Here is a 25,234-nt window from a genome sequence, read left to right on the forward strand (position 1 = left end):
AATTTGAAATGAGATTTTACGAAATGTGTCCGGGAATGTTATTTTTTTATTCTTTTAGCATTGGCGAGAAAAAAGTGAAAACTTCTATACGAGTTTATATATTAATTACCATTTATGTGAAATACCTAAGTAAAATCTCGGGAAAGAAACCTGAAACGAAAATATATTTTTTCCTTCTTTCGGTTTACAGGTATTTTACAATACGCATATGTTGTACATATTGTTTTGGATTCTATTGATAATTCATGGCTCCAATTTCTGGAAATGGTTCGTCGGTCCAGGTGTGATATTCATCATAGAGAAACTACTGAGATCCAAACTGATCAAGAAAGCTAGATACGGAGACACCTACATAGAGAAAGTCAACTTGTTACCCTCCGGGGTGAGTTTTTGTAATTGCCATGGTGACACCATCGTTTTTTGCAGTGAACTGTAATTGAGATTGAGGAAACAAACACCCAAACGACCATAAAAGTATTTTTAGTCTTCATACACAAACTGAAATTAACCATTCGAAATCATGGGAAAATTGTCGTAGAAACCAGGTGGTCTTTTTAAAGAGGTTTTAGCTAAGGCTGTTTGATCGTATTTATATTTCATAAAGCAACTATCAGGTATTTTATCTGGCTTTGTATGTCATGTATGTGGTTGGTAAGACAGATTTAATTATATATTTATAAACAATTATGTATCTTGCATACGAAACTATTAGGCAAAAATATGTCTGTTTAGGGTTACATTGGCGAAATATAGAGTCGGTAGGTCGCGATATATATACATGTATATATATATTTGGTGTCTTTCACTCTTAAGTAATGGCCGGAACCGGAGTCTGAGATCAAAATCCCGACTTTTTTTTTTAGAAAAAATGAAAACAAATTAGGGTCGGGGGTAAAAATTAGGATCGGTCGGGTAACCCTTAACAGACATATTATTTTTTGGACTTATGTATGTTATCTGGTTTTGTATGTCATACGTTAGTAAATATCTGTATGGTTTCTAACAACCAGGTGACACATTTGGTGATATCCCGCCCGGCAAAGTTTAAGTACAAAGCCGGAGACTACGTATTCATTCAGATCCCAGCGATAGCCAAGCAGGAGTGGCATCCCTTCACCATTAGCAGTGCACCAGAGATGAATGGTGACGTTTTAACATTTTATAAGTTTACCTCGTTAATGCGAATTAAAATAATTAATTTTCCTGTCTTCTTCGACATTTTTTGTTTGTTTAACAAAGTTAACCATTGTATATTCAAATTAATAAGTTTAATGTTGACAATGCTAGTTAAAAAGTATTTGATAAAAATAAAGATATTAGTACACTTGTATTTCAATAATCGTTTATGCGACACCTCCCTTTCCATTTTCAGCTTCCATACACATTATCAGGTCATTCTGTTTTGACGAGGTTTCCATGTGACCATTTAAAGAAAAAACTAGACCAGAATTCTGTAGTTTTCCATGTACAGTTTATTTTTTTCGCATATATATTTCAAACAACATATAATCTGCTTTTAATTTTGCTTCGATCATTTTTTTTCTCCAAAATAAATGTTTATTTATCATACTTAAATATTAACATCTCGCAACATTACGTTGTTTAAAGTGCTGTTGAATTCTAGGACACATATGGCTGCATATAAGATCCGCCGGTCACTGGACCAACAAGTGTTACAAGTATTTTGAGAATTTGGACCCCGAGCTGGAGAAGGGTAAGACTGTGGTCAGAGTTCCTCTACAGAAACGCAAATCTCGGCACATAGGCATAGAAGGTAATAGCACTTTGTTCACGCTAACCTTTGTTTGTTTTTTCCATATTTTCGTCCGTCCGTCCATCTGCCCGTCATACCATCATTCTGCATATTCGTATATTACATAGCTATCTGCCACCATTGCGGGTAGGAATTGATTATTACGTCATGTTTTCGTGAGTCTAACGTCGTATTTTTGTATAGAATTATCCGATATTTTCGCTCATAAAACAATACCTACCATCAAGAGCAGATAACTCTTAGATACGCAAAAACAGACTTATAACTCAACCATGCGGATATTAGCTTTAATTGAATGTAAATTAGGATGAAGCTTCTGATTACTATTTATTAAAATGGATGACAAGATAGAGATTAAGTGAGAAAAAATAGTTTGGTTGCTTATCTTATTGTAGGATGCCATTATCCTTATCCCATGGGTTGATTACAATCAGTGTCGTTATTCCGTCTTTGCATATTACAGAGTTAGCTCCCTTGCGAGTAGATATCGATTGTTATATTTCTGTACGTCATTATTTTGTGAGCGCAATTCACGTCATTTTCTCTGAAAAGTATGACGTTACACTCGCAAAAACATGACGTCACAATCAATACCTACCCGCAAGTGCAGATAACTCTGTAATGTGCATATCCGGAATATCCAAAAGGAGCATCTGTTTAGTTATCCTCGATATTGCAGAGGTTACTGTCGTTATATACACCCCAGGAATATGTCATAGTAAAACTGAAGGCTCCGTGTGCGGCAATCTCTGTAGGTCTGTTATTAGTTGCGCTTGAATGCCTGAAGTGTGATTTTGACATAGTACTGGATTGAATATAAAGACAGTGATAGTAACCACTTGAGTATCGAGGACAGTTTATGTCAAAAAATATGCGAATGTATTGTTAACCATATCTGCCTTGGCCGTTAACGTCCCGTAGTGTCACGCACTGATTTTATATTGAGGCGGGCGCGATTTATAGCATTTATGAGGTAGCTTATTCATTCTGATCAAAATATTGTCTAGACCCTGTTGTAATAGATATAGATATACTAATACATTCGATTGGAAAATCTTAAATGTACCAAACTCATTTTTGTTATATATAAAATGGAGTCAACAAGTAAGTTGTATGGTATTTAAATTATCTAGATAACTAACAATATTTGTAAACATTACTCCGTCCTTATATATTTCAGAGTTATGTACCCTTGCAGGTATTGGGTGTACAGTCATTTTTTGAGAGCATAACGTCACGATTATCGAAAGCGACATTCAGTTTTAGCTCACACAATAAAGATGTAACAATATACATAGCTAACCACAAGGGGCAACTCTGAAATATGCAAAGACGGAATATATACAAACGCTTTTCTCAAAGATGTAAGCTATAAATATATAGTGTTGCATTTAATATGTTAATTTTGATATCTTAGTGGAACGTATGCAGGTGGTTTTATTTAGCTCGTTCACGTTTGGTTTAGTCTTTTAACGTGCACATTAGAAAACATTTTTGATTTTATGTATTGTGGCCGTGTGTGACTTGTTGTAATACTAGGCTGGTTTTCGCTACCTGTTCTTGTGGTGTTGGCTACTATGATTGTTTCAATTTCATAAAGCTAATACTGTAACACAATCTCACAGGCACTTCTCCAAATCAATTAACTCATAATAGGCTACATTGTACAATAATCCTGTCTATATTCACGGTACGGGATCAACTCACAAATAATACTAATGAGGAAAGGGCAATACCACACGCATGAAAATTTATTTAAATTAACTGGTTACATTATTAAATGACGTATGCCATTAACCTCATTCCCCCCTGGAATTTTAAATGGATTTATCTAGCCGTTTATTTAGAAGAGCCTATATGTGCCTTGGGGTGAGAATGTGCTTCCATTTAGTGCAGCCGAATGCCTACATATAGTAATTGTGTTATTGTTATGATTCAATATCTCAAAAACAAAAAATATAAAAAAAAAATATGAAAGTATCCGTAATTGTGTGCACAAGGAGTAATCACGTGGTGTTACCTAAATAAGGCATGGTTATAAATGTAAATGATCTCATTGTCAAAACTATTAGTTAAATGTATAATGTTTTCATTGACCATAAATTCTTAGTTGCAAAGTATATTTGAAAAATAAACTCAAAGTAATAATGGAAATATCAACCTTCCATAAAGTCGTGTCAATAATCATTACTTGATTAATTTATCGAATACATTTGTCATATACATGTATTTGATCTATTTTAAGAAACAGAATATCTTAGTTGCATCGATAAACTTTACAGAATAATGTCATTTGTAGGAAAAATAAGGAGGTCACCCATGGAAAACATTGAAATTAAGCTGGTGAGTGGTATTTTACTTCAAACATTTTATATGAAATGTAGTCTGTATTTGCATGTTACACAATAATCTACTCTCGGGGATAAATTTCGATTGTTACGTCACAATGTAACATAATTACGTCATTATTTGATGTAACAATCCATTTCAATTCGCGATGAATGACAAATTTCGCTAACAAATGTGCCGTTCATGAAATACAAGGTGTGATGTAATAATCTGAATACGTGTTATGCTAGAGATGAGCACACTAGCTAATGTAGATTCTAGGCATTTTCTTAGGCACCAAGGCTGGACAGGTGCCTCTTCATCAATTCTTATGCCTAAAATGTATCAATAGAACTTATTGAAATGAAATGTATTATAATCAGACCGCACCCTAACACTTAACGGATTATACATTTGTGTGTAAGAAATTATCAAAATTTTCGAAATAAAATGAATATGAATTTTGTTTAATGGATATTCAATCGGTTACTAACATTCTATGTGAATCTAACAGTGTAGCAAAACAAACCGAACCTATTCCGTACCGCTGGGTTTATTTTATTTTAATTTATTTACATACGATTTTTTTCTGATGAAAAATTTTACAATAGCGGATGTGTTTGGAGATGGCTAACACAGGCCAAATCCATTTGCTTTTTTGAACTGTAATTTGTTGAAAATGACATTTTCTATTGATTTCATCGTCCAGTTTAATGCGTAACAAATTAAAATTTTGCTTTATCAGGAAGAGGAGTCAGGATTGAGACGAAAGGAGAAAACGAAAGTGGTTCGTGTACAGGTACGTTATAGGGATCACATTGTCGAGAAAATATCGGTTGATGTCACTGATATACATGTACACATAGAGTCCAGCCAATTTGATAGAGGAAAATGGTCTTAATATCAAGGGGGTTTATCTATCCATATTGTGTTGGTTGAAATGTGTCATTTGTTTCCCTAAAATTGGTCTTATTACTCAGACGGTATTCATACAGATATGGTCACTACGTCAATCGGTATTGTACACCTATAATCTCTTGTGCCTAGCTGTGCACACGCTATTAACATTCTATAACTGATATATATTTATCGGTATTAGTCGTAAACCAGTAATGGAACTTTGAATGTAGATTTGAATGTATATATATGATTACAATGCTTTAATATCTGTGATTCCAATGAATTTAATTGTGTTTTTTCAATATATTTATAGCTCATAATTCAATAAATTTCAATGAATGTATATTTGATTTCAATGAACCCAAAGTTGTGATTTCAATGAATTAATATGTAATTTCAACTACTTGCAGTGTTTCATTGACGGACCATATGGGACTGCAACTCGGGAAATCTACGAGACTGAGCACGCCGTATTAGTGGGAGCGGGTATTGGAATCACGCCTATGGCGTCCATACTACAGAGTGTCATGTACAGATATAAATCCTCGTTACGTACCTGTCCACACTGCCAGAAGGACTTCTACGGCGACATTCCGGAAACCACAATGAAGCTCAAAAAGGTGCGTAAATTAGATTATATATTGTCATAATTTACTGCAGATATGCATGTGTGGGAAATGTTCCTTCTTGAGAAAGGTCTAAAAATGTATTTCCTGAAATGGTTTTAAATGTTTCTTGATCAAGAAATGTGGTTATTTTCAAAATATTTGGTGTATCTTACTCTAACTGAATTAATCATTGTTTGGAAATGAATGTAAATTGTTTTATCGCTTTTCGTTTATATAGCAATATAGATCAAATGGTAACGTTTGATGTCGGTGATAATTACAAAACATGAACTTAACATCAAAATAACAGAGATTTACAGAGATTTATTTCTCAAGATATGATTACAGATTCCTGAATACTTTTGGATGATTCCTTTGTTTTAGATAAAGCTTTAAGAAATTAGGTATTGTCACATTGTTTAAAGTTTTTTTAATCAACAATGGGATTTGTGTATCATGACAGATTCTAAACAAATTGACCATAATTTTAAAAAATGGTATCAATAATTTTGAATATGATTCAAATTTATTTTAGAATGATTTTGTATAAGTGGTAAAAATTCATTTTGTGATAAGTTTGTAAGGCTATATCACGAGTTTCAGTTTGAGATGATTTTGTCATACGAGTAAATATTTTTTTGCCTCGTTTTAGGTTGATTTTGTATGGGTGAACCGCGATCAGAAAGCGTTTGAATGGTTCGTGTCCTTATTGACACAATTAGAAATCGACCAGGGAGAAATAGAGACAAACGGCGGTCCGACAGGCTCACATAGAATCATTGACATGCATATGTTTATGACGGCGGCACAGAAAAAGACAGACATGAAGGGAATTGGCCTACAGATGGCGCTGGATCTCATGCATAAAAAGGAGAATAGAGACATGATAACGGGTTTAAAGACGAAAACGGAGCCAGGAAGACCTAACTGGGGAAAGGTAAGGGTGTTTTGTTGCGAAATGCACAACCAATCTGATTAAAATACATGCATTTTATAAGAGGATCTGAGAAAATCCCTTTAAGGATCATGTGCAGGTGACCTTTGGAAATGGCATATCAAATTGCTGCCGGCAAAACCTTGACAGTGAATTTCAGGGGACACATTAGTTTGAAAAACTGTCAAAGAATTACTTTCGTGTACCTAGTCATCTCGCCCAAAGAGCACAAAAAAGCTAATTGTATTTGTATACTGGGACGAAATAGCGTTTTCAATTGATGTAGCAAGGTGAAGAAAATGCTTTTGATCTGAAGTAAACGCGGTATAAAGGTCATTCAGCTATAACCCCCAATGGGATCTCGTCAGATCCTGTATTGAACGCAGAGGTTATAAAGATCTACACTGTTTTCATAAAATTGTCTATGGATTTCGTTATTTTCTTGGGCTGGTACATTAGTCTTATAGTCAAATGTGAATGTTTATCGTAAGTTCATTATATATTGATTACCGTTGTCATATAGACGACATTGGTCGGGTTGATAGGAACCGAATGCGAATCGGCATAGTTTTACTGCTACAAAAGTGCCATACAGTAATGTCGTGAATATCGTTCTCGTCTGTTATATACATTGCATATCAATGTCTGTCACTACCCTACTGGTATATTTAAATATCTTATTGTTCGTATTTCGATCCTGGTTTATTCATTAAGTTGTAACGCCAAATGAATATCGCGTACTTGGATCCGTTGAAGTCCTTTAAGTATTTAGCTGTTCTTTTCTTTCTGCCATTCAGTCTTATGATATGTACTAAATGGATTTCTTTATTGACAGCTTTTCGAAAAAATAATGAAGGAGAATCGTGGGCGGATCAAAGTCTTTTTCTGTGGAGCCCCGGCCTTAGGGAAGATAATCAAAGCTGAGTGTGAAAAGCAGAAGATCGGATTTTCAAAAGAAAATTTCTAAAACGCCAGCATGGATAGTTCTATGATAGTGTTTTATTTTCAGATTCGGTGGAGCCGGAACTTCGTAGATAGCTTGAATATACAGTAAAACCCCTCTAACTCGAAACCGGATTCCTCGAATACCCCCTATTCGTCGAACTGGTCATACGGTCCCGACCGTCTCTCTATATAATCTAAGTAACAAAACCCCGGATAGCTCGAACAGCTATTCGTCGAATACCCCTTATTCCTCGAACAGAAATATGTCCCCGTTGCATCAAATACATAGTATTTACCCATGTATTCGTCGAACAGGTGTTCGGCCCTTCAGATTTTTTTTACCTGTGTCACACCTGACTGCACGGACCAACATGGATAATTGCTCACGATCTTGTGTTTATACAATTGGCGTGTCAAGCCTTTAGGTAATTAAGGGATTAACGGTGTCATTATTACCTACCTACACGATCGCAAGCCGTTGTTTAATGCTAACTTTATTTAAATATTTCAGAAAAGGCATTAAGTTATTAATGTTTCTCTCGTAATAATCTTCGTTGTAAATAGAAAGTACGCATTGTGAAATGACAAAAGAGGCGGAAGATATAGCTGACGTCCGCCTAATTATAAAAGTGGTTTTTTTTTTAATTTCATCGTTGGTTTCATTCGACAGGCTAACACAATGTTATTTGCCGAAAGATGTAAACGATATCAAACGATATATGCAAAGTACATTTTATTAGTGCGTTCCGTATCTTTTCATGTAAATTGTATTTTGTAACTTTACTCGTAAATACTAAATAGACATCTATAGATATCATTCCTTATGTCCGTAAATATGCTGGTTAATAACTTCATTGTGAGTATGTATTTTGTAAATGTTTTAAATAATTTGTGATAATTAAATAATAGAAAATGTACTCCTTGTTGACCAATGTGGATATTGTACATTAACCTACAGATGACGAGCGCTTACTCTGATGTGAATGACATTTGATTTAGGGCTTTCTCATTAGCTTTTCCAAACGCTAAATTTATGTTATACATTTTTTCAACTTGATATTGCTATCAATACAACACTTAAATAAAGAAATCCAAAATGCTGAAAGATAGGGTAATTAAAATGTCATTGCCGTGCATTGTTTGTCATAGTTTGAAACCGGACATTTTAACTGTCGATCTTGACCAACCTCGGATGAGTCGAATACCCCGTATTCCTCGAACTATTGACCTGGTCCCCTGCAGTTCGAGTTATAGGGGTTTTACTGTAATATGCTTCAGAGGATCGTCAAGTAATGTTAGCCATAACAAAAAGTGTAAATTGCGATCACAGCAATATGTTATTTGTATTTTAATTAATTAAATGTTTGTATTTAACTTAATTAAGTGCTTGTATACATGTTGATAGTAATCAAATTTTATTAAATGCGGTCAAAGCAGTAGATTATCTAAGTTGCATTTTACTTCATTTACTATATACATGTTGATGTTAATCAAATATTACAGCTTTTTATAATCATTAGTAACCGAAAATGAGTGTTTTCATCCACACGACCTTGTTATTTGGAAATGGCAAAGGCTTATCTGCTTTTAGAGATATGTTTGATATACAGTGTGTAGATGTCAAATAGTTAAATAACTAAATTGCAATTGGAAACAGATTAGTTGCGGTATGAAACTGATGACATTTATACCTTATAATTATTTGGAACCGACAAATAAATAATAAATAACTCAATTATGGCGAGAAAATAAGAATCCCGTCTTTTGCTCATGGATGTGTACTGAAAAACTGAAAAATATGCTGAATTCAACGTTGAGTTAGATGTATTTTAAGAAATTCCATAGCATCATTACAGTGCATATGTGGTTTGTTTCTGACATAACATGTCATTTGTAAGGTAGGAGTTGTCGATCTTTTGTAAATGTGATGTTACACAAAATGTTTAAGCTGCATTTTTCTTGTCCATTTCATATTTAATCAATAGTCGGGGAAGAGTGTATTTGTGATTTATTTACTGTAAATCAACTTTACTCAACAATGACTCAAGTTCACTTAAGCATTGAACGTCTTTAAGTTGGCATTCATAACCAATATGAATGCAAACTGGACAGAGGCAAATTCCATGAAGCGCGCTAGCGCTTCATGTTGAATTTGCCTCTGTCCAGTTTGCATTCATATTGGTTATGAATGCCAACTTAAAGACGTTCAATGCTTATATTTACATTTGGTTACAATTTTATGATGAAATCCCAAGGAATTTTGCATATATAATAAATTAATCATTCGTTATCGTCATGGATGGAACAGCCATTTGAACAGCCGTCTGCCGTGATCGCTGGCACGACAATTGTGACGTCACAATGATAATGACGTCATAATAAGCGCTTGAAGTTCATTGTCTATATGACTGCCAACTGCGCTTGGTAAGGTTACAAAGTGGGACTGCAGTGAAAATGTAAATATATTTTGATATCTAACGACTTTTTTCACGATATTGTAATTTTACAATTTGCAGTTTACGTTACACAAAACCTGTATTTTATTTAGTCTAAGATATTTAGAAGTGATTTATTTTCAAGAATTCCAGTCGCCCGCGAAAAAAAAACAAAAAAAAAACGAATCTCACGCAAGAAATGCCACTGCGTCGCCATACAGCATTGCAGGGTTGATCGTTCGTTTTTTAATATCTAACTTTTCGGGGTATTTTTGTGACTGGCCTACATCACCTACGTGACATGTGTCATATCTTAGGGCGTACTGATACTACAAACCTCATACGCAAATAGTAGATTCCATTTTGACTGATTTTTAACGGCGCCATTTGCTTTTGACAATGGTTTTATCAACATTAGTGTTTTGTGGCAATTCCGCCAAACGTGTAAAAGCAGTTATCAACATGCTTAAGGACATGATGTTAAGAAATAGTTTTAATGTATTTTCCCATAGATTTTTGTATTTTTTTCCAAGTAAATACACATCGCCATTTTCTGTATTGTGAGGAATCTATAACATAGGGTTTTCGTGTCATTCTCCAATGTGTGTACAGAGGTATGAAATAGAAATGAATTAGCCAACCAGAAAAATCAGATTTGGTTTGAAATATATATATATATTTCTTTATCGCTTTACTATTTGCATATTTCACAATGTAATTAGTTTTATTACAAAAAAATCATGCGCAATGATTTGATGTAATGACACGTGTTTTTTTTATTCAAAATAATACTGTGTCACGACTAGCGTCAGTGCAATATACATATTTATCCTGCACCTGTCCCAAATACTGACCGATAGCTACTGCCGGATAAACTTGTGCTTTATCCGTCAATACGAAATGCTTTATCCGTCAATACGATCACGTGAATTCGTTCCATATCTGACGGAACTTTTTCTAACTTGACCCAGAACTTGAACCTTCCGGTGAATGAAACGTCATTCAGTCCCGTTAAAACGTGACGTCACATTTACCGAAATGACGTCATTTTTACGATATCGAAAATCTCGTATGTCGGTATCTTACAATACAAGTTTTATTTTGGTGCTCGACACGGAAAGCCGCGATGACTCGGCAAAGCCTCGTTATCTCGGCTTTCCTAAGTCTCGAACCAAAATAAACCTTGTATTGTAAGATACTAACCATGTATTCTCTATGTACATGGTGAAAAAGAATGGTACATTTAGCATAATCATATATTGATTATGACTATGATAACTACTTATATTGCTTTTATTTGTTTTAGCTGTAGATAGGATTTGATAGTGTCCTGCTCTCTTAATCGCATCATTTACACATTCACCATTAAAAAGTATATAATGGACTGGTATTGTATTTCATTAAGAAGAGCCTAAATATGTTTTAAGGAATGAACAATTTAATTAGCTTGTCTTACTTTTAGTACTTGGGTTCAATCATTAAACAATGACGTGACAATTTAGATGTCTCTGTCACTACATTATATTCACATAGCATAATTGTACTGACTGCATTGCAGGAAGAAAAACAGATATTCAACAAAACAGTTCCGGCATATGTTTTTGTTCTCAAGGCATAGTAAGATACAGGTTTGTCTTGGAAAATATTGCAGACGGAAAACTTGAGCACGAGCAAACCTTTGTCGTGCCATTAAGGTTTCAGAGTTTTCTAAGAGGCTTTGTTAATTGTTCTATATCCATATTAGGAAACAGTGATGTGAGGGTTGCTAAGTGGTTTATGAATAAAAAAAAATTTATGTATGAAATTATGTATGTGAAACGATAAACAATTTATATACGAATGAGTGTTCACTCTTGTGGTACAAAATCTGCCGCAGTTTGAAATATGGATTGGTGTTACTGTTGCTTATCTACATTATATACCATTGTATTTATTATGTTATTTCAATATCATGCAGTCAATTATGTATATGTTAATACAACTGAAGTAGAATACCTTTGAAGCTAGCATGACGAAATCGAGTAATGGTCCAATGATGAGTTAGTAATTAGTTATTGAGCGATTCGCTGTGAGTGAGTATCAATGTGCGCTAGAGTGATTGAAAGAACGCATGAACTCACAAATAATGTGATGAATATTTTGCTTTATTTAACGCTGTTTTCTTCTTGATATTTCCATCTGCATAGGGGCCATCACCTAGGTATATCACGGAGCAATTATAATGGCACATGTTAAGCCAGCAAGACATTGTTTGTAATGTTGAGTAAGTAAATTATCGATAAAGTGGTTGAAAGAATGCATGTCAGCTCGAATAATCTATTAATGAATAATTTCGAATGTTTAGTTGAGTAGGCACGTGCTTCAAAGACCAAGGAACGGGAGATAAAAAGTGTGTCATTTATTTTATTTTAGACGGATATAAGATGTGTGAATGACTCTGTGAGTAATAACGTAAATGAGGAGTGCATCGATGAGGTTATCTCACATTATATCCCGATTTTGTATATCACAGAGTCATCTGCCCTTGCGGGTAGGTTTGGATTATGGCGTCATAATTTTAAGATAAATTAAGATGAATTTCCCATTTGAAATAATGGCTCCGCAATGAATACCTACCTGTAAAGGGAGGTAATCAGTCACATGCAAAGGTTTGATTGAACAAATAATTGAACAAAGTAAAGATAATTTCATTTGAGCATAATCATTTTTTTCCATTTTTGTGATGTTTTGCCATCATGGTGAACGATTTAGAATGGTGGTCTTATGACAGACACCCTGACTGTGATAGCCCGTAATACCGGTTGTTGATTATTTTTCCTTTTTTAGCTTTCTATACTGCGCAATATTTTACTACGTTTATAAATAAATTATATTTGAACTGTTATGTGGTTTTTTTTTATTTGTTATTAACTATCAAATAAGTTCGTGTTTATATCTATCCATAACAAATCCCATTGATCTGATCTTGTTATTTTCTTCTTTTTGTGGTCACACAGCAGTTTCTGTGTATATTAGTCATCTGCCCTTGCGAGTAGGTATTTCTTATGACGCGACATGTTTACGAGCGCCACGACGTACTTTTCAAAGAAAACGACGCGAGTTTCGCTCACAAAATAATAACGTCAATTAGATACCTAACCGCAAGAAATACGTATGCTTTTTCAGGCCATCGCTAAAATATATTCCGCATCAATCATAAATGTCATTTTCTCTTGCGCTGCAATATAAATATGTTGGTAAATTCCATAACTGAAATATATAAATCAACTTTTTGAGATATTTCGCCTTTATCACAATTTTCTTCACTTTGCTGAACGCATCGTTATAATGCACGGATTTATGAGACTTTGAAGATAAGATCATACAAGCAATCGATCCATGTACTTTATTCATTGATACAAGCGGTAAATTATTGGATTCTCGACACATATTCTGTTATATGATTTATAATACTACAGCTAATCAGAACTGTCGTCTCATACAGGTTTGATTACTGCCAATCAGAACTGTCGTCTCATACAGGTTTGATTACTGCCAATCAGAACTGTCGTCTCATACAGGTTTGATTACTGCCAATCAGAACTATCGTCTCATACAGGTTTGATCACTGCCAATCAGATCTGTCGTCTCATACAGGTTTGATTACTGCAAATCAGAACTGTCGTCTCATACAGGTTGGATTACTGCCAATCAGAACTGTCGTCTCACACAGGTTTGATTACTGTCAATCAGAACTGTCGTCTCATACAGGTTTGATTACTGCCAATCAGAACTGTCGTCTCATACAGGTTTGATTACTGCCAATCAGAACTGCCGTCTCATACAGGTTTGATTACTGTCAATTAGAACTGTCGTCTCATACAGGTTTGATTACTGCCAATCAGAACTGTCGTCTCATCCAGGATTGATTACTGTCAATCAGAACTGTCGTCTCATACAGGTTTGATTACTGCCAATCAGAACTGTCGTCTCATACAGGTGTGATTACTGCCAATCAGAACTGTCGTCTCATACAGGTTTGATTTCTGCCAAGCAGAACTGTCGTCTCATTTGATTACTGCCAATCAGAACTGTCGTCTCATACAGGTTTGATTACTGCCAATCAGAACTGTCGTCTCATACAGGTTTGATTACTGCCAATCAGAACTGTCGTCTCATACAGGTTTGATTACTGCCAATCAGAACTGTCGTCTCATACAGGTTTGATTACTGCCAATCAGAACTATCGTCTCATACAGGTTTGATTACTGCCAATAAGAACTGTCGTCTCATACAGGTTTGATTACTGCCAATCAGAACTGTCGTCTCATACAGGTTTGATTACTGCCAATCAAAATTGTCGTCTCATACAGGTTTGATTACTGCCAAGCAGAACTGTCGTCTCATACAGGTTTGATTACTGCCAATCAGAACTGTCGTCTCATACAGGTTTGATTACTGCCAATCAGAACTGTCGTCTCATACAGGTTTGATTACTGCCAATCAGAACTGTCGTCTCATACAGGTTTGATTACTGCAAATCAAAACTGTCGTCTCATACAGGTTTGATTACTGCCAATCAGAACTGTCGTCTCATACAGGTTTGATTACTGCCGATCAGAACTGTCGTCTCATACAGGTTTGATTACTGCCAATCAGAACTGTCGTCCCTTACAGGTTTGATTACTGCCAATCATAACTGTCGTCTCATACAGGTTTGATTACTGCCAATTACTCGGACCAAAAACGTACCACGCAAAGGACGATAAAAAATATTAACCTCAAAACCAAAGAAAAAAGTCGTTGGCGTTTGATAGCCATAGACGATTTCCAATGCTGGATATAACAGTTTCTCTTCCACCGACTCGATGCATAGGAATTTATTGATACAAGTATGTTGTTGTGTTGTTTTCCAATTTTTAGCAAGTCTTTTTAAAGCGGTTGATGAGGGGTGCTTACCAGATTTTCAAATGGGCTATTCCACAGCTTATTGTGTTCTGATTGTGATATCGTTGCAACGTAAGAGAGATCTCGAATATTGTGGGAAGATCACTAGTTTGTTGTCAACTGCAAAAACATTAGACAGAATAGAATACGATTGACTCATTTTGCAGGAACCAAATTAACAAACAAAGTTGTTACCATTTGAGAACATATTTATTTTCATCTGTAATTATAAAACATTATCTCTTCTTGTGTACAATTTATAAAACATCAGTAGTATGTACAAAGAAATATAACACAATATTTGGTATGAGAAACATTATAGGAAAATATTTCATTTAAAACATACATTTATAAAACTTTTAAACAGTGTCAAAATAAAATGATAGATTATGGCACTTTAGCAAGGCAGTCACGAAATGCAAGAACGTAATGGAAACTTAAAAGCACTCCATTGGTTTTGCAAAATGTCCTTTCTGAGTTGGTAGTTAATAGGTAAATATACCCCCATATCTCCATATTTCATAATAATACAACAGAACATGAAACATAACACAAGGGTGTATACACATGTTTGGCATGGATTTCAAGCCGTAAATAGTACAATGACCTTGTAAATAAAATGTACAGATATCATGTAATTATGCAGTAAATTGTATAGGATTTCACAAATCACTTGCTTTTTTCCTCGTCAAAATATTGTAGTCGTTATATAAACATCTTGGTCCCGTGCCAACAATATTCAGACACACCGTAGCTTAGAAATGCAGTATGATATATACACATAACAAAACGCACTAGAAAAATAAGATATATCCACACATAATTATAAACGTCGGGTCAACATGACGCTTGGGTATCATTTAGGTCATCATTTACTGATCTGATGAGTCATGTTTTAAAGGAATGTATCGTTTTATATTCCGTTTCCACTTCAAATTCTCTCGGGCGTATTACATACCTATTACAGTGATAGAGTGGGTTATATGTGGTTATTTGATTTGAATGATAAACATTCTTCACATGGATGAACATTACTTTAAGTAGCTCATAAATAGTTTCAAATAGTCGGTTTACTTTCAAAGTTACAAATAGCGAGATGCTATTACACGATACCGGTTTTACATTTATGTTTAATTAGTTCCTTATCAAAATTCTATTCCCGGGGTTTAATAATTAGGACAAAAAATGGCGATGTATATCCAGAAGTCAGCAGTTATGGTTGACTTTTAGGATTTAGTATTTACCCCACAATTAATCAAATAAAAAAAACTAATTTTACATTTCTGTATCTTTATAAGGCACTATTGTTGTTGAACACCATTGTATAATTATCCCCACGTCCAAAGAATACCGATTCCTGCTTCTTAATCTTCAGGTTTAGTTGAAAATTCAATTCATCATATTCTACGATCCTAGTATAATGGTACTTTGTTAAACATACATTTACGTCGAAACACACCAAAGTTCACTTATAAAACTAGGTATAACTTAAATCACACCTTCGTGAAACATCGGTTTCGTCGTTCAATATCGGAAACATAATGCAGAAATTAGCATCCTTAACGATAAGCATTACACTTCACTAAATTAAGTAAAAATGATATACTACATACAATGGCCAGCATTGCAAAAGAGCCTTTGGAATTATTAAATATATATGACATATAGCGTTTAGCCTTCAAAAATAAGGTGAAATCGCTCATACTTGGCATGAAAAATGGTATATATTTCGTAAGATATGACTGATTTCTGTGCAAATCATTAGTTCTTACTCTAACGATGTTCCACACAATATAATCTGTATTTGCAGAGTTGTCTGTCCTTGCGGGTAGTTATCGATTGTTACGTCATGGTTTTGTGAGCATAACGTCATACATTTTGGAGATAACAACATGAATTGCGAACACAAAATAATGACGTCACAATGGATACCTACCCATGGGATATGACAGAATATATCAATACACATATATCGGCATCATATTAACATACATGTTTATGGCACAAAGCAATACGACACATCGCCTATAGACAAGGCTGAATGGAATTTTTTTATATTTGGCATAAAAGTTATAAAACTACAATGTATAAAAAAAATGTTTTCCATTATTGCAAAAATGAAAATATTTGTAAATTGATATATAAAATACATATACATGTATAAAAAATTGTATTATGCAAAGTGATAGTCAATATTATGCAATTAAGTTTTGTTTTTATCAAAATATGTACGCAAATAACCATTGAAATTAACAAAACATTAATTAAAAGTATCATCACAGGTATTGCTTAAAATTTCCATGTAAGGAGTTCACTTATTGGTCGTTTAAATCAAACGATACAATTGATTGGTCGATAAGAACCATAAACTTTCGTTAAAACCATCTTGGCGTTGCTACTGTAAAACTGGATATATTTGTGATGTGCAGGTACAGACCTTTTGTGGTGGTATTATTTTACAATCTATATAACCTGTGATGGGAAACACAGTTCACACATTAACGATGTATTGCATAAGTGTAGAGAACATTTTCGCGTCAAAATCGAGTAGCGGATTACCCCTTGTTACAGTATCTCGATTGATATGCCAAGATTAAGATGGCAAAATGAAATATCAGGTTCATGCAAATATGATATATTTTTATATTTATTCACTTCAATGTCTATCAACCGAATATGGTCGATAAACTAGTGGATAATCAACCAGTCTTGTTACAATATTAAGTAGAATTATTCTTTTCTTTATCATAAATATAAAGCATTTGACTGTTGATTTTCAAGATGGATTTCAACGCTAATCTAAGATACACATGCTAATACAAATAGTTACTTTTACTAAATGTGCAGCAATTGCTACGTTAAAAACAAACAACAATGGAAATTGTCACATTATAAAGTTGACATTCCCTTTCATAATTGTAACTTTGATATTTTTCTCCCCTTTTCTTTAATATCTATCTGTGAATGCTACACAGCAAAATATTATGGGGTATATTTAATATTGCATGACCTGTTCAATTTGGCTAATTTGCAACATATGTATCAGACAGAAAAAATATAAGCCTACTTAGCATATACATGTATATGGTCAACATGACATAGCTTGTGTTACTTGCCTTAAGTCAATATTTTATATTACAAAATGAAGATAGACTCGCTTGAATGGTTCTGAGATACTGTAATCTATGTCATTTTAAATGTGTCACATGAAGCTTGACGTCGGTGTTAAGTAGGGCGACATCTTGCTTCACTTAATGCCCGTGCCATCTTAACGGTGAGGGATATTAGCTCACCTGGCACTTAGAGCTTAAGTCCTCACCACGCCTCCTCCAGTTTGTCCACGAGATCTCCACATGGACACTGCAAACTGTCACGGCGTTTCTTGTCACTCAAAATGTCCTCATAATTCAGTTAAATGGCACGAAAGACAATCTTTGTTAATAACTCCACTGTTCCTTAGTTCCTAAAAGTTTTCTTTTGAAAATGAAAAATGCATTTTCTCACATTCAACTTTAATAATTTTCCCCAACGCGGGAGCTCCACAAAAGAAGACCTTGACTTTGCCTTTCTTCTGTTCGGCGATTCCCTTGAAAACCTTTAAGATAAGAAAAAAAACAGGTTTTTATAATGATTTAAAGTAACTATAAATGATTATGGAAAACAGACAGATGCCAATAGTGTCAAATATGTCATCTAGTATACATGCTTAAATGATTTTGAATATTAGCCTAAATGTATCGAATATTTCAAGCAAGGTACACGTGTATATGATCTCAGATATGTAGTAGAAACGCCATAAATGAAACTTAATATTTATTAACGGCCTAAAATGAAATTTAAAATGATGTTAAAACCATTTGGATATTTCAATTAACCTATTTTGTTACTTTACATAACAGCGATATTAAATAAATTAATTTATATATCAATAAAATAATTGAATGGTTTTATTATTGGTAACGTGTTTGTGACTTTAACTCATGTTGAACGTCTCCAGTTCACTTTAATAAAAACATACCTACAATTCTATGCATCTATAAATCTCCATACACCACTACTACACAATCTAGGAAATCATTACAATAAAAACGAAGTGCCTCGTGACACGAATGTTTGGCGACTCCTTACAAATTACAACAGGACCTTCACCTGTGGGAGAGTTACCACGTACATATATATCAGCGTTTTTTGTCTGAGTACTCTGGCTTTCACTCGCTTGTTAAATGTTAGATGTAGCCCACACTTAAATAGTCCTGGATGTTAATTGGTTTGGCCTGATTCTCCTGGTACCTGCCCCACATGCAATTCGAACTCGTCACAGAGAGGTGGAGGGCTTGCACTAATATGTCGGACATTTTACCACCAGGCCACTGCGGACCCTTGGCTGTTAATCAGACGTTTAACACAAACAGAACCAAACATATACTGTCTTGCACAATACTGGACATTGTTTTGGCTTCTGGTGTCCGATTACTGAGACAGTTTTCCAACTCTACATATATGGATGATTGACATAGATTAACGTTACTGAGACACCTTTATCACAGGACTTCGCCTCGAAAGATGGATTTTCTACGAGATAATATCTGCTTACCTTGCCCCACTTGGGTCGTCCAGCCTGTGTCCGGGTGTGAAGTCCGGTAATAAGGTCTCTATGGTCCTTCTTGTGGAGTAAGTCCATAGCTATCTGTAACCCTATCCCCTTCATATCGGTCAGGTCTTTCACTGACGTCATGTAAAACTGCATGTCAATGATACGTTCAAGGCTTCCGGAGTCCGAGCGGTCAAGTTCGGCCTGTTCTAACTCTAACTCTGTCAGCATACTCATGAACCATTCAAAACATTTCTGGTCTCTGTTGATCCATATGAAATCCACCTAAAGATAGAAAACGACATAAGTGATGTCACATCTTCTAAATCATCCCAACCAAGAACTCCCATCCATATCCCCAAATCCATCCTTTACGGTGACATGTCTTTTGAGATTATTGGTGAAATCAAAATGTGAATTTTAAAAATACGTATTATCATTATGAATGAAACATTCATGAAAAAGTATATAAAATCAAATTGATATTTTTTTGTGAATTCATTTTAATCTAATATGTCTTATTTGATGACGTTTTTTCTATGTAATTGTGACGATGATGCTACTAATGTATTGGTGTATGCATATCAATTATATAAAGTTCGGCCGTAGATAGATTTTCTACGTCAAGTATGTGTTACCATTGATCATCCTACCTTTTTCAGTTTCATGGAATGTTCTGAAATCTCGCCGTAGAACTCATGATTGCAGTGTGGACATTGACGCTTTGACGCTTTGTAACGGTGCATGACGCTTTGTAGAATAGACGCCATGGGTGTGACGCCTATTCCTGCTCCGATAAGGACGGCATGTTCGGTGTCGAACACTTCCCTGCAGCCAGTACCGTACGGACCGTCAATACAACACTGAAAACATGAGGAGACAACCCAATGACATTGCGCGAAAATTGGTGCTTCGCGAAAATTAAGTGTTTAAGAGGTAAGTTATTATTCAAATACATTTCCTTGACTAATATTCACATTTCAAATTATTGGCTAAAACGTCAACAATTTTATCAAAATTATGCTATAAATAGCAATTATCAGTTCAAAAACACTTTAATTAGTCAGTCCCACGACCATATTACATCATATACCTATCACAATTTTGTTCAAATTTTTAAATGACAAAATCAAAAGGGCTTGTAATTAGGTTTAGTCACTAAGTATGCTAATTACAGAAATTTCATAAACGGGATCACCGATCATAATTAAATTAATATCTTTATATAATGACCCGCATAAATAATTCATCTTACGTCAATTTTTTTTACCGAATTAGAATAAAATAGAAATAACAATACTTACCAATATGTTTACTTTCTTGTGTTTTCGTCTTCTTCGTTTTTCAGCTCTCAATTCCTAAAAATACAGTATTTTTGTTTCTATACAGTATGTTAAATCATTACTCTTATATTGATGATTAAATGTGTGACATTTACACTTAAAGTAACAATTCAGTGAGGTTAATTCTGTTACATGACCATGAAACAAAATATGACATAAATATATTGTTCTAAATTCCTTATGAAACATAAAACAAGAAATATTGACAAATTTCACGACATTGTTAAGTATTTGGATTAATAGTGTTGAAATTCCAAATCATTGATCAATACGATTGAGCAAGTACAATATGTACGCTGTACCCATACCCCGAGTCAAAGTCACACACGTTAAACAAATGCAATACATAACCACTGAGGAGTTGATGAAATTATTTTTAGACAAGAACATGCAGGTAATAAGGTAAACACACTACTTTCAGAGGGATTTGAGTTGTTTTAGACAAAAAATCTTTACTACACTAGCAAGGGCCAGGGTTCGGCATACAAGACATCCGACCACTATGTGTAATGGCGGACAGTAAGCGAGTTTCAGCATTTCGCATATATTTTACTACAGTGGGCTTTTCTGGTATATCACAGTAAAACCAACTAATCTTATTTCTATTAGAACCGGTTTGTTTCCGATATATGTGCAAATTTCAATATATATTTGCAAATTTCAATGCACTCTTAAACTGAATTGTCCCTTTATTCATCTTTTAGTTGTGTTTGTTGGTCTTCTATCCAAACATATACTGTGAACAAACTTATTTCGCATGCGATTGAATTTCGCGTATTTCGAGGATAGCTGGAATCGCAAAATTAAATCAGTAGAACTTTATGAAATAAAATCCTGACATTAAATCGCCATACAAAAAGTTACTAGTCAGACATGAAAACGCGAAATTAAGTCCCCGAGAAAAAAAGTTAATAGATATGAAAACGCGAAATTAAGTCCTCGATAAAAAAGTCAATAGATATCAAAACGCGATATTAAGTCGTCGAGAAAAAGTTACTAAACATGAAAACGCAAAATGAAGTCGCCGAGAAAATGAATTGGTTGACAGTCGTTGTTGAGTAGGACCTTGGTCTCGCTACAAACATGATATCTGATCATTCAGCAAATAATTAGATATCAAAATAAGAAATTTTTCTCCCCAAATTACATTGGATAACAGTAAATTCATACTTTGATTTACTATACGATGCTATTTGTTATAACAAATCAAGGTCAATTTGAGTAGGTATTTCACCTTATGCGAGTCAGGTGATGCCAATAACAATTCTAAGTATACAAAAATCATCAGTTCGATAATGTCTGAGTTGAGATCGAAAAGTGATTTTTATAGACACTTACTATTATTCGATCGTATGGCATATTCATAGCATGAAATATTTAGATTTTTTCAACAAAAATTAAAGATATTGGGAAAACATTAATTTTGAAAAATTTGATAAAAGTTACAGTTAAACAAAGTATTCCATGACAAGACTGTTTGAACTTTGAAAAACGTTGATCTGCATCATCAATCAAAATAGGTCAAAACTCATTAAAATAGTCGTAATAAGATTTAGGGGAAACGAAAAATTTTATCAACTTACTTCAATTGTCATTTCCTCTTCCTTTTCAGATGTTCTTTTGAATGTTCCTGTGAAATAAATATAAATGAAACCAGTGTAACTGATTTTTTTTTTTAAATTCCCTGATTTTTTTTAATTGTTTTTTTTTTATATCCAGAATTGATGGCATAATATTTAAAGAAATTAAGGGAAAATGAAATTTTATATCTCGTCGTGTCCCCAACGAGTCCTTATTCAATAAAAACAAGCGTTTGCCCTCCTATATTTGAGATGTGAAGCCTACCTTTAATACTTTTGTAAAGTGATCGACCCCGTGTTCCTCGACGACTACTCAAACCCCGCCTCTTTGGAATGACGTCATCCTCCTCTTCAAAAGTATTTCCGCTTCCGGGGTCGAGCTGTTCGAAATACTCGTACAGTTTCTTTGTCCAATGACCAGCAGAACGTATATGAAGTGTAAACTTCCCTACGATTAAAATATAGGTTTGCTGTAATTGTGGTTGTCGTTTTCACATTCAGTAATGATCTTACCTTGCCATAACAAGTTTGTTTAATGGATTCATCAAGTTAGAGTTGGCAGACAGAGCGAAAAGAGATGAAAGGAGGAAAGGTGACAAAACGCGTCGGAATAAGTAATCCAATAAAGACTTAACTTAGATAATAAGAACTACATTTTCAAAAACAAAATTCACTCAAGACTCTGTGCAATGGAATATTTACCTACCCGGTCAATAATGTAAGCCCCTAACCTTGTTTTTGTATGCGAATGAAGTTTGAGTACTTCGCCGATGATTATTATCGCATGAACAGTTTCAATCACAAATACTTAAGCATTGCATTATGATAATGAAATCGCAAAAACTATTTTGGTTTTGACAGAGCTGTAAGGCACAAAAATGTAAATTTAAGTCGCCGGAAATAACCCACAATCAGTTCATACTATTACAATCTACCTTTCATTTCCGGAGCACTGCTGATGGTGAATGGATGCCATTCGTACTGAGCGATGCAAGGAATCTGGATAAATACGTAGTCGCCTGGCTTATACCGGAACTTGTCGCCGTTGGATATCACAAGATGGGTCACCTATAGCAATAACAAATTTTTATCGGTCATTTTGTCGTTTTAATACTTGAGAGATTTTTATGTAATGACTTTGAAACTATGAAAAGCGTTCGTTTACAATAACTATGATATGAAAATTTCATTAAATAATTCTTATGATTTATGGGTTCAATTTTCAAATTTACGATCGAATGAACTTTAACTAGACAAACTTCTCTACAAACTTAATGTTTAGAATGTAAAGCTCTCAAGTAAATATTCGTAAACATAAGAGCGATTAAAAATCGATTATAATAAGAATTACATAAAATAATTACGAATCCTATTTGAAATAAAATATCTAACAAATGAATAAATATTAAAAATGGACTAAAGATATAAATTTATAGATATACAAGCGTAATATTATCATACTGACCCCGGAAGGAAGAATCGTGACTTCCTTAATGTGGTTTGTTCCGTATCGAACGCGCTTCACAAATTTGCTCCGGAAGAACTTCTCTCCAATGAATAGTATCCCTGGAGCTATGAACCATTTCCAAAAGTTTGGAGCATGGAGGATAAGGAGGATCCAGAAGGCGATGTAAAGAGTGTGTGTCCAGTAGAATACCTGTTGTGATAAGTTACTGGGAGCGTGGATATCTAGTCATTCATATAAAGGTAAGAGGTTATCAGGTCATTTTCATAAAGGTCAGAGGTTATCAGGTCATTCACATGAACATCGGGGATTATCAGGTTATTCACATCAAGGTAAGATGTTATCAGGTCATTCACATCAAGGTCAGATGTTATCAGGTCATTCACATCAAGGTCAGATGTTATCAGGTCATTCACATCAAGGTCAGAGTTAATCAGATCATTCACATAAAGGTCAGAGTTTATTATCCTATACTAAATCATCATCGTGTCGTTGAGACGGAACAGTTACGATTATTATATACGATCATAAAACAAATTCATTTGAAAAATTCAGTTTAGATCACGCTTTGTTTGTGCCTTTTAAATCGCTTTTGTCTAGCGAAATCATGGCATTGGTAATGACAGACATTTCAAAAAGACAGTGTGTAAGAAGGACACATTTTTACAATGGCCGTTATATGGATAATTTCCTGAAATTTCTATATAAAAAACAGTGATTCAGATTGGTGCTAAATTTAGGCCATTTTGTCAGTACTCTTCCAAAAAGTTCTAAAGTTTTTGAAAATCCTTAATCATTCCAAAAGTGAATGTCCTAACAAAATTTTGTAAAACCCCAAAATGTCTTCAAGATTTTGAAATCAATCTGAAACACTGTAAAAATTAAACATTTATATACGGTACCTTGCTACAAATAGAATCAATTATCAAGGATCACAAAAACTTATCAAGATTAAAATAAAACTTCAATGACACTGAAACAGTCTGGTAACTCACCCTTTGTCCCCAAGAGATTAAGATATGGTGTCGAATTATCGGGACATATGCACTATGTAGACAAAGTGACCTCGTATAAGGTAATTCTATACTGCAATGTGATGTAAAAGTAAAGTAGAATAACAGGTAATTCTATACTGCAATATGACGTAAAAGTAAATAGAGTTACCTCAAAATGTCCTGATCGTCTGACAAAAGGGAGAGAGCAGATAACCATGACAACGAGGACGACATCCAGTATCCAGCCAGTGATAAAGGCACTCGCATCGACATAGCCAATCCCAGCTTTCGTTGTAAACAGCACCTCCCAAGCCTTGAGGTCAGAGGTCGCGTTCACTACGTCATCGTCAAGTCCCGCCACCACGACTGAAATGGGGAAATAACTCAATTGTCACTCCAAAAATGTCACT

General features: G+C 34.4%; 2 protein-coding genes across 4 annotated transcripts in view; one reads left to right on the forward strand and one right to left on the reverse strand.

The window, feature by feature from the left end:
• The window catches only part of LOC138305911 (NADPH oxidase 5-like), a 52,755-nt gene extending 39,947 nt beyond the window's left edge, over nucleotides 1–12,808 (forward strand). Inside the window, exons 8-15 of one of the 2 annotated variants that reach the window (XM_069246186.1) lie at nucleotides 191–382; nucleotides 1,011–1,143; nucleotides 1,625–1,774; nucleotides 4,074–4,117; nucleotides 4,848–4,901; nucleotides 5,413–5,622; nucleotides 6,263–6,547; nucleotides 7,380–12,808. In XM_069246186.1, the coding sequence (XP_069102287.1) occupies nucleotides 191–382; nucleotides 1,011–1,143; nucleotides 1,625–1,774; nucleotides 4,074–4,117; nucleotides 4,848–4,901; nucleotides 5,413–5,622; nucleotides 6,263–6,547; nucleotides 7,380–7,511 (1,200 nt within the window). In that variant the 3' untranslated portion in view covers nucleotides 7,512–12,808. The remainder of the gene's footprint in view (nucleotides 1–190; nucleotides 383–1,010; nucleotides 1,144–1,624; nucleotides 1,775–4,073; nucleotides 4,118–4,847; nucleotides 4,902–5,412; nucleotides 5,623–6,262; nucleotides 6,548–7,379) is intronic. The other variant, XM_069246187.1, reaches the window with a different exon arrangement.
• A 2,230-nt stretch (nucleotides 12,809–15,038) lies between these two features.
• LOC138306464 (NADPH oxidase 5-like) overlaps nucleotides 15,039–25,234 on the reverse strand; it is a 38,717-nt gene continuing 28,521 nt past the window's right edge. For both annotated transcript variants that reach the window (XM_069246927.1, XM_069246928.1), the window contains exons 7-15: nucleotides 24,994–25,190; nucleotides 23,830–24,021; nucleotides 23,300–23,432; nucleotides 22,630–22,812; nucleotides 22,368–22,414; nucleotides 20,746–20,799; nucleotides 20,095–20,304; nucleotides 19,445–19,726; nucleotides 15,039–18,445 (exon numbers count right to left, since the gene is read on the reverse strand). In XM_069246927.1, coding sequence (XP_069103028.1) covers nucleotides 18,314–18,445; nucleotides 19,445–19,726; nucleotides 20,095–20,304; nucleotides 20,746–20,799; nucleotides 22,368–22,414; nucleotides 22,630–22,812; nucleotides 23,300–23,432; nucleotides 23,830–24,021; nucleotides 24,994–25,190 — 1,430 coding nt within the window. In that variant the 3' untranslated portion in view covers nucleotides 15,039–18,313. The remainder of the gene's footprint in view (nucleotides 18,446–19,444; nucleotides 19,727–20,094; nucleotides 20,305–20,745; nucleotides 20,800–22,367; nucleotides 22,415–22,629; nucleotides 22,813–23,299; nucleotides 23,433–23,829; nucleotides 24,022–24,993; nucleotides 25,191–25,234) is intronic.

This window comes from Argopecten irradians, chromosome 13 (assembly GCF_041381155.1).
Source record: "Argopecten irradians isolate NY chromosome 13, Ai_NY, whole genome shotgun sequence".
In the NCBI taxonomy this organism is placed as follows: domain Eukaryota; kingdom Metazoa; phylum Mollusca; class Bivalvia; order Pectinida; family Pectinidae; genus Argopecten; species Argopecten irradians.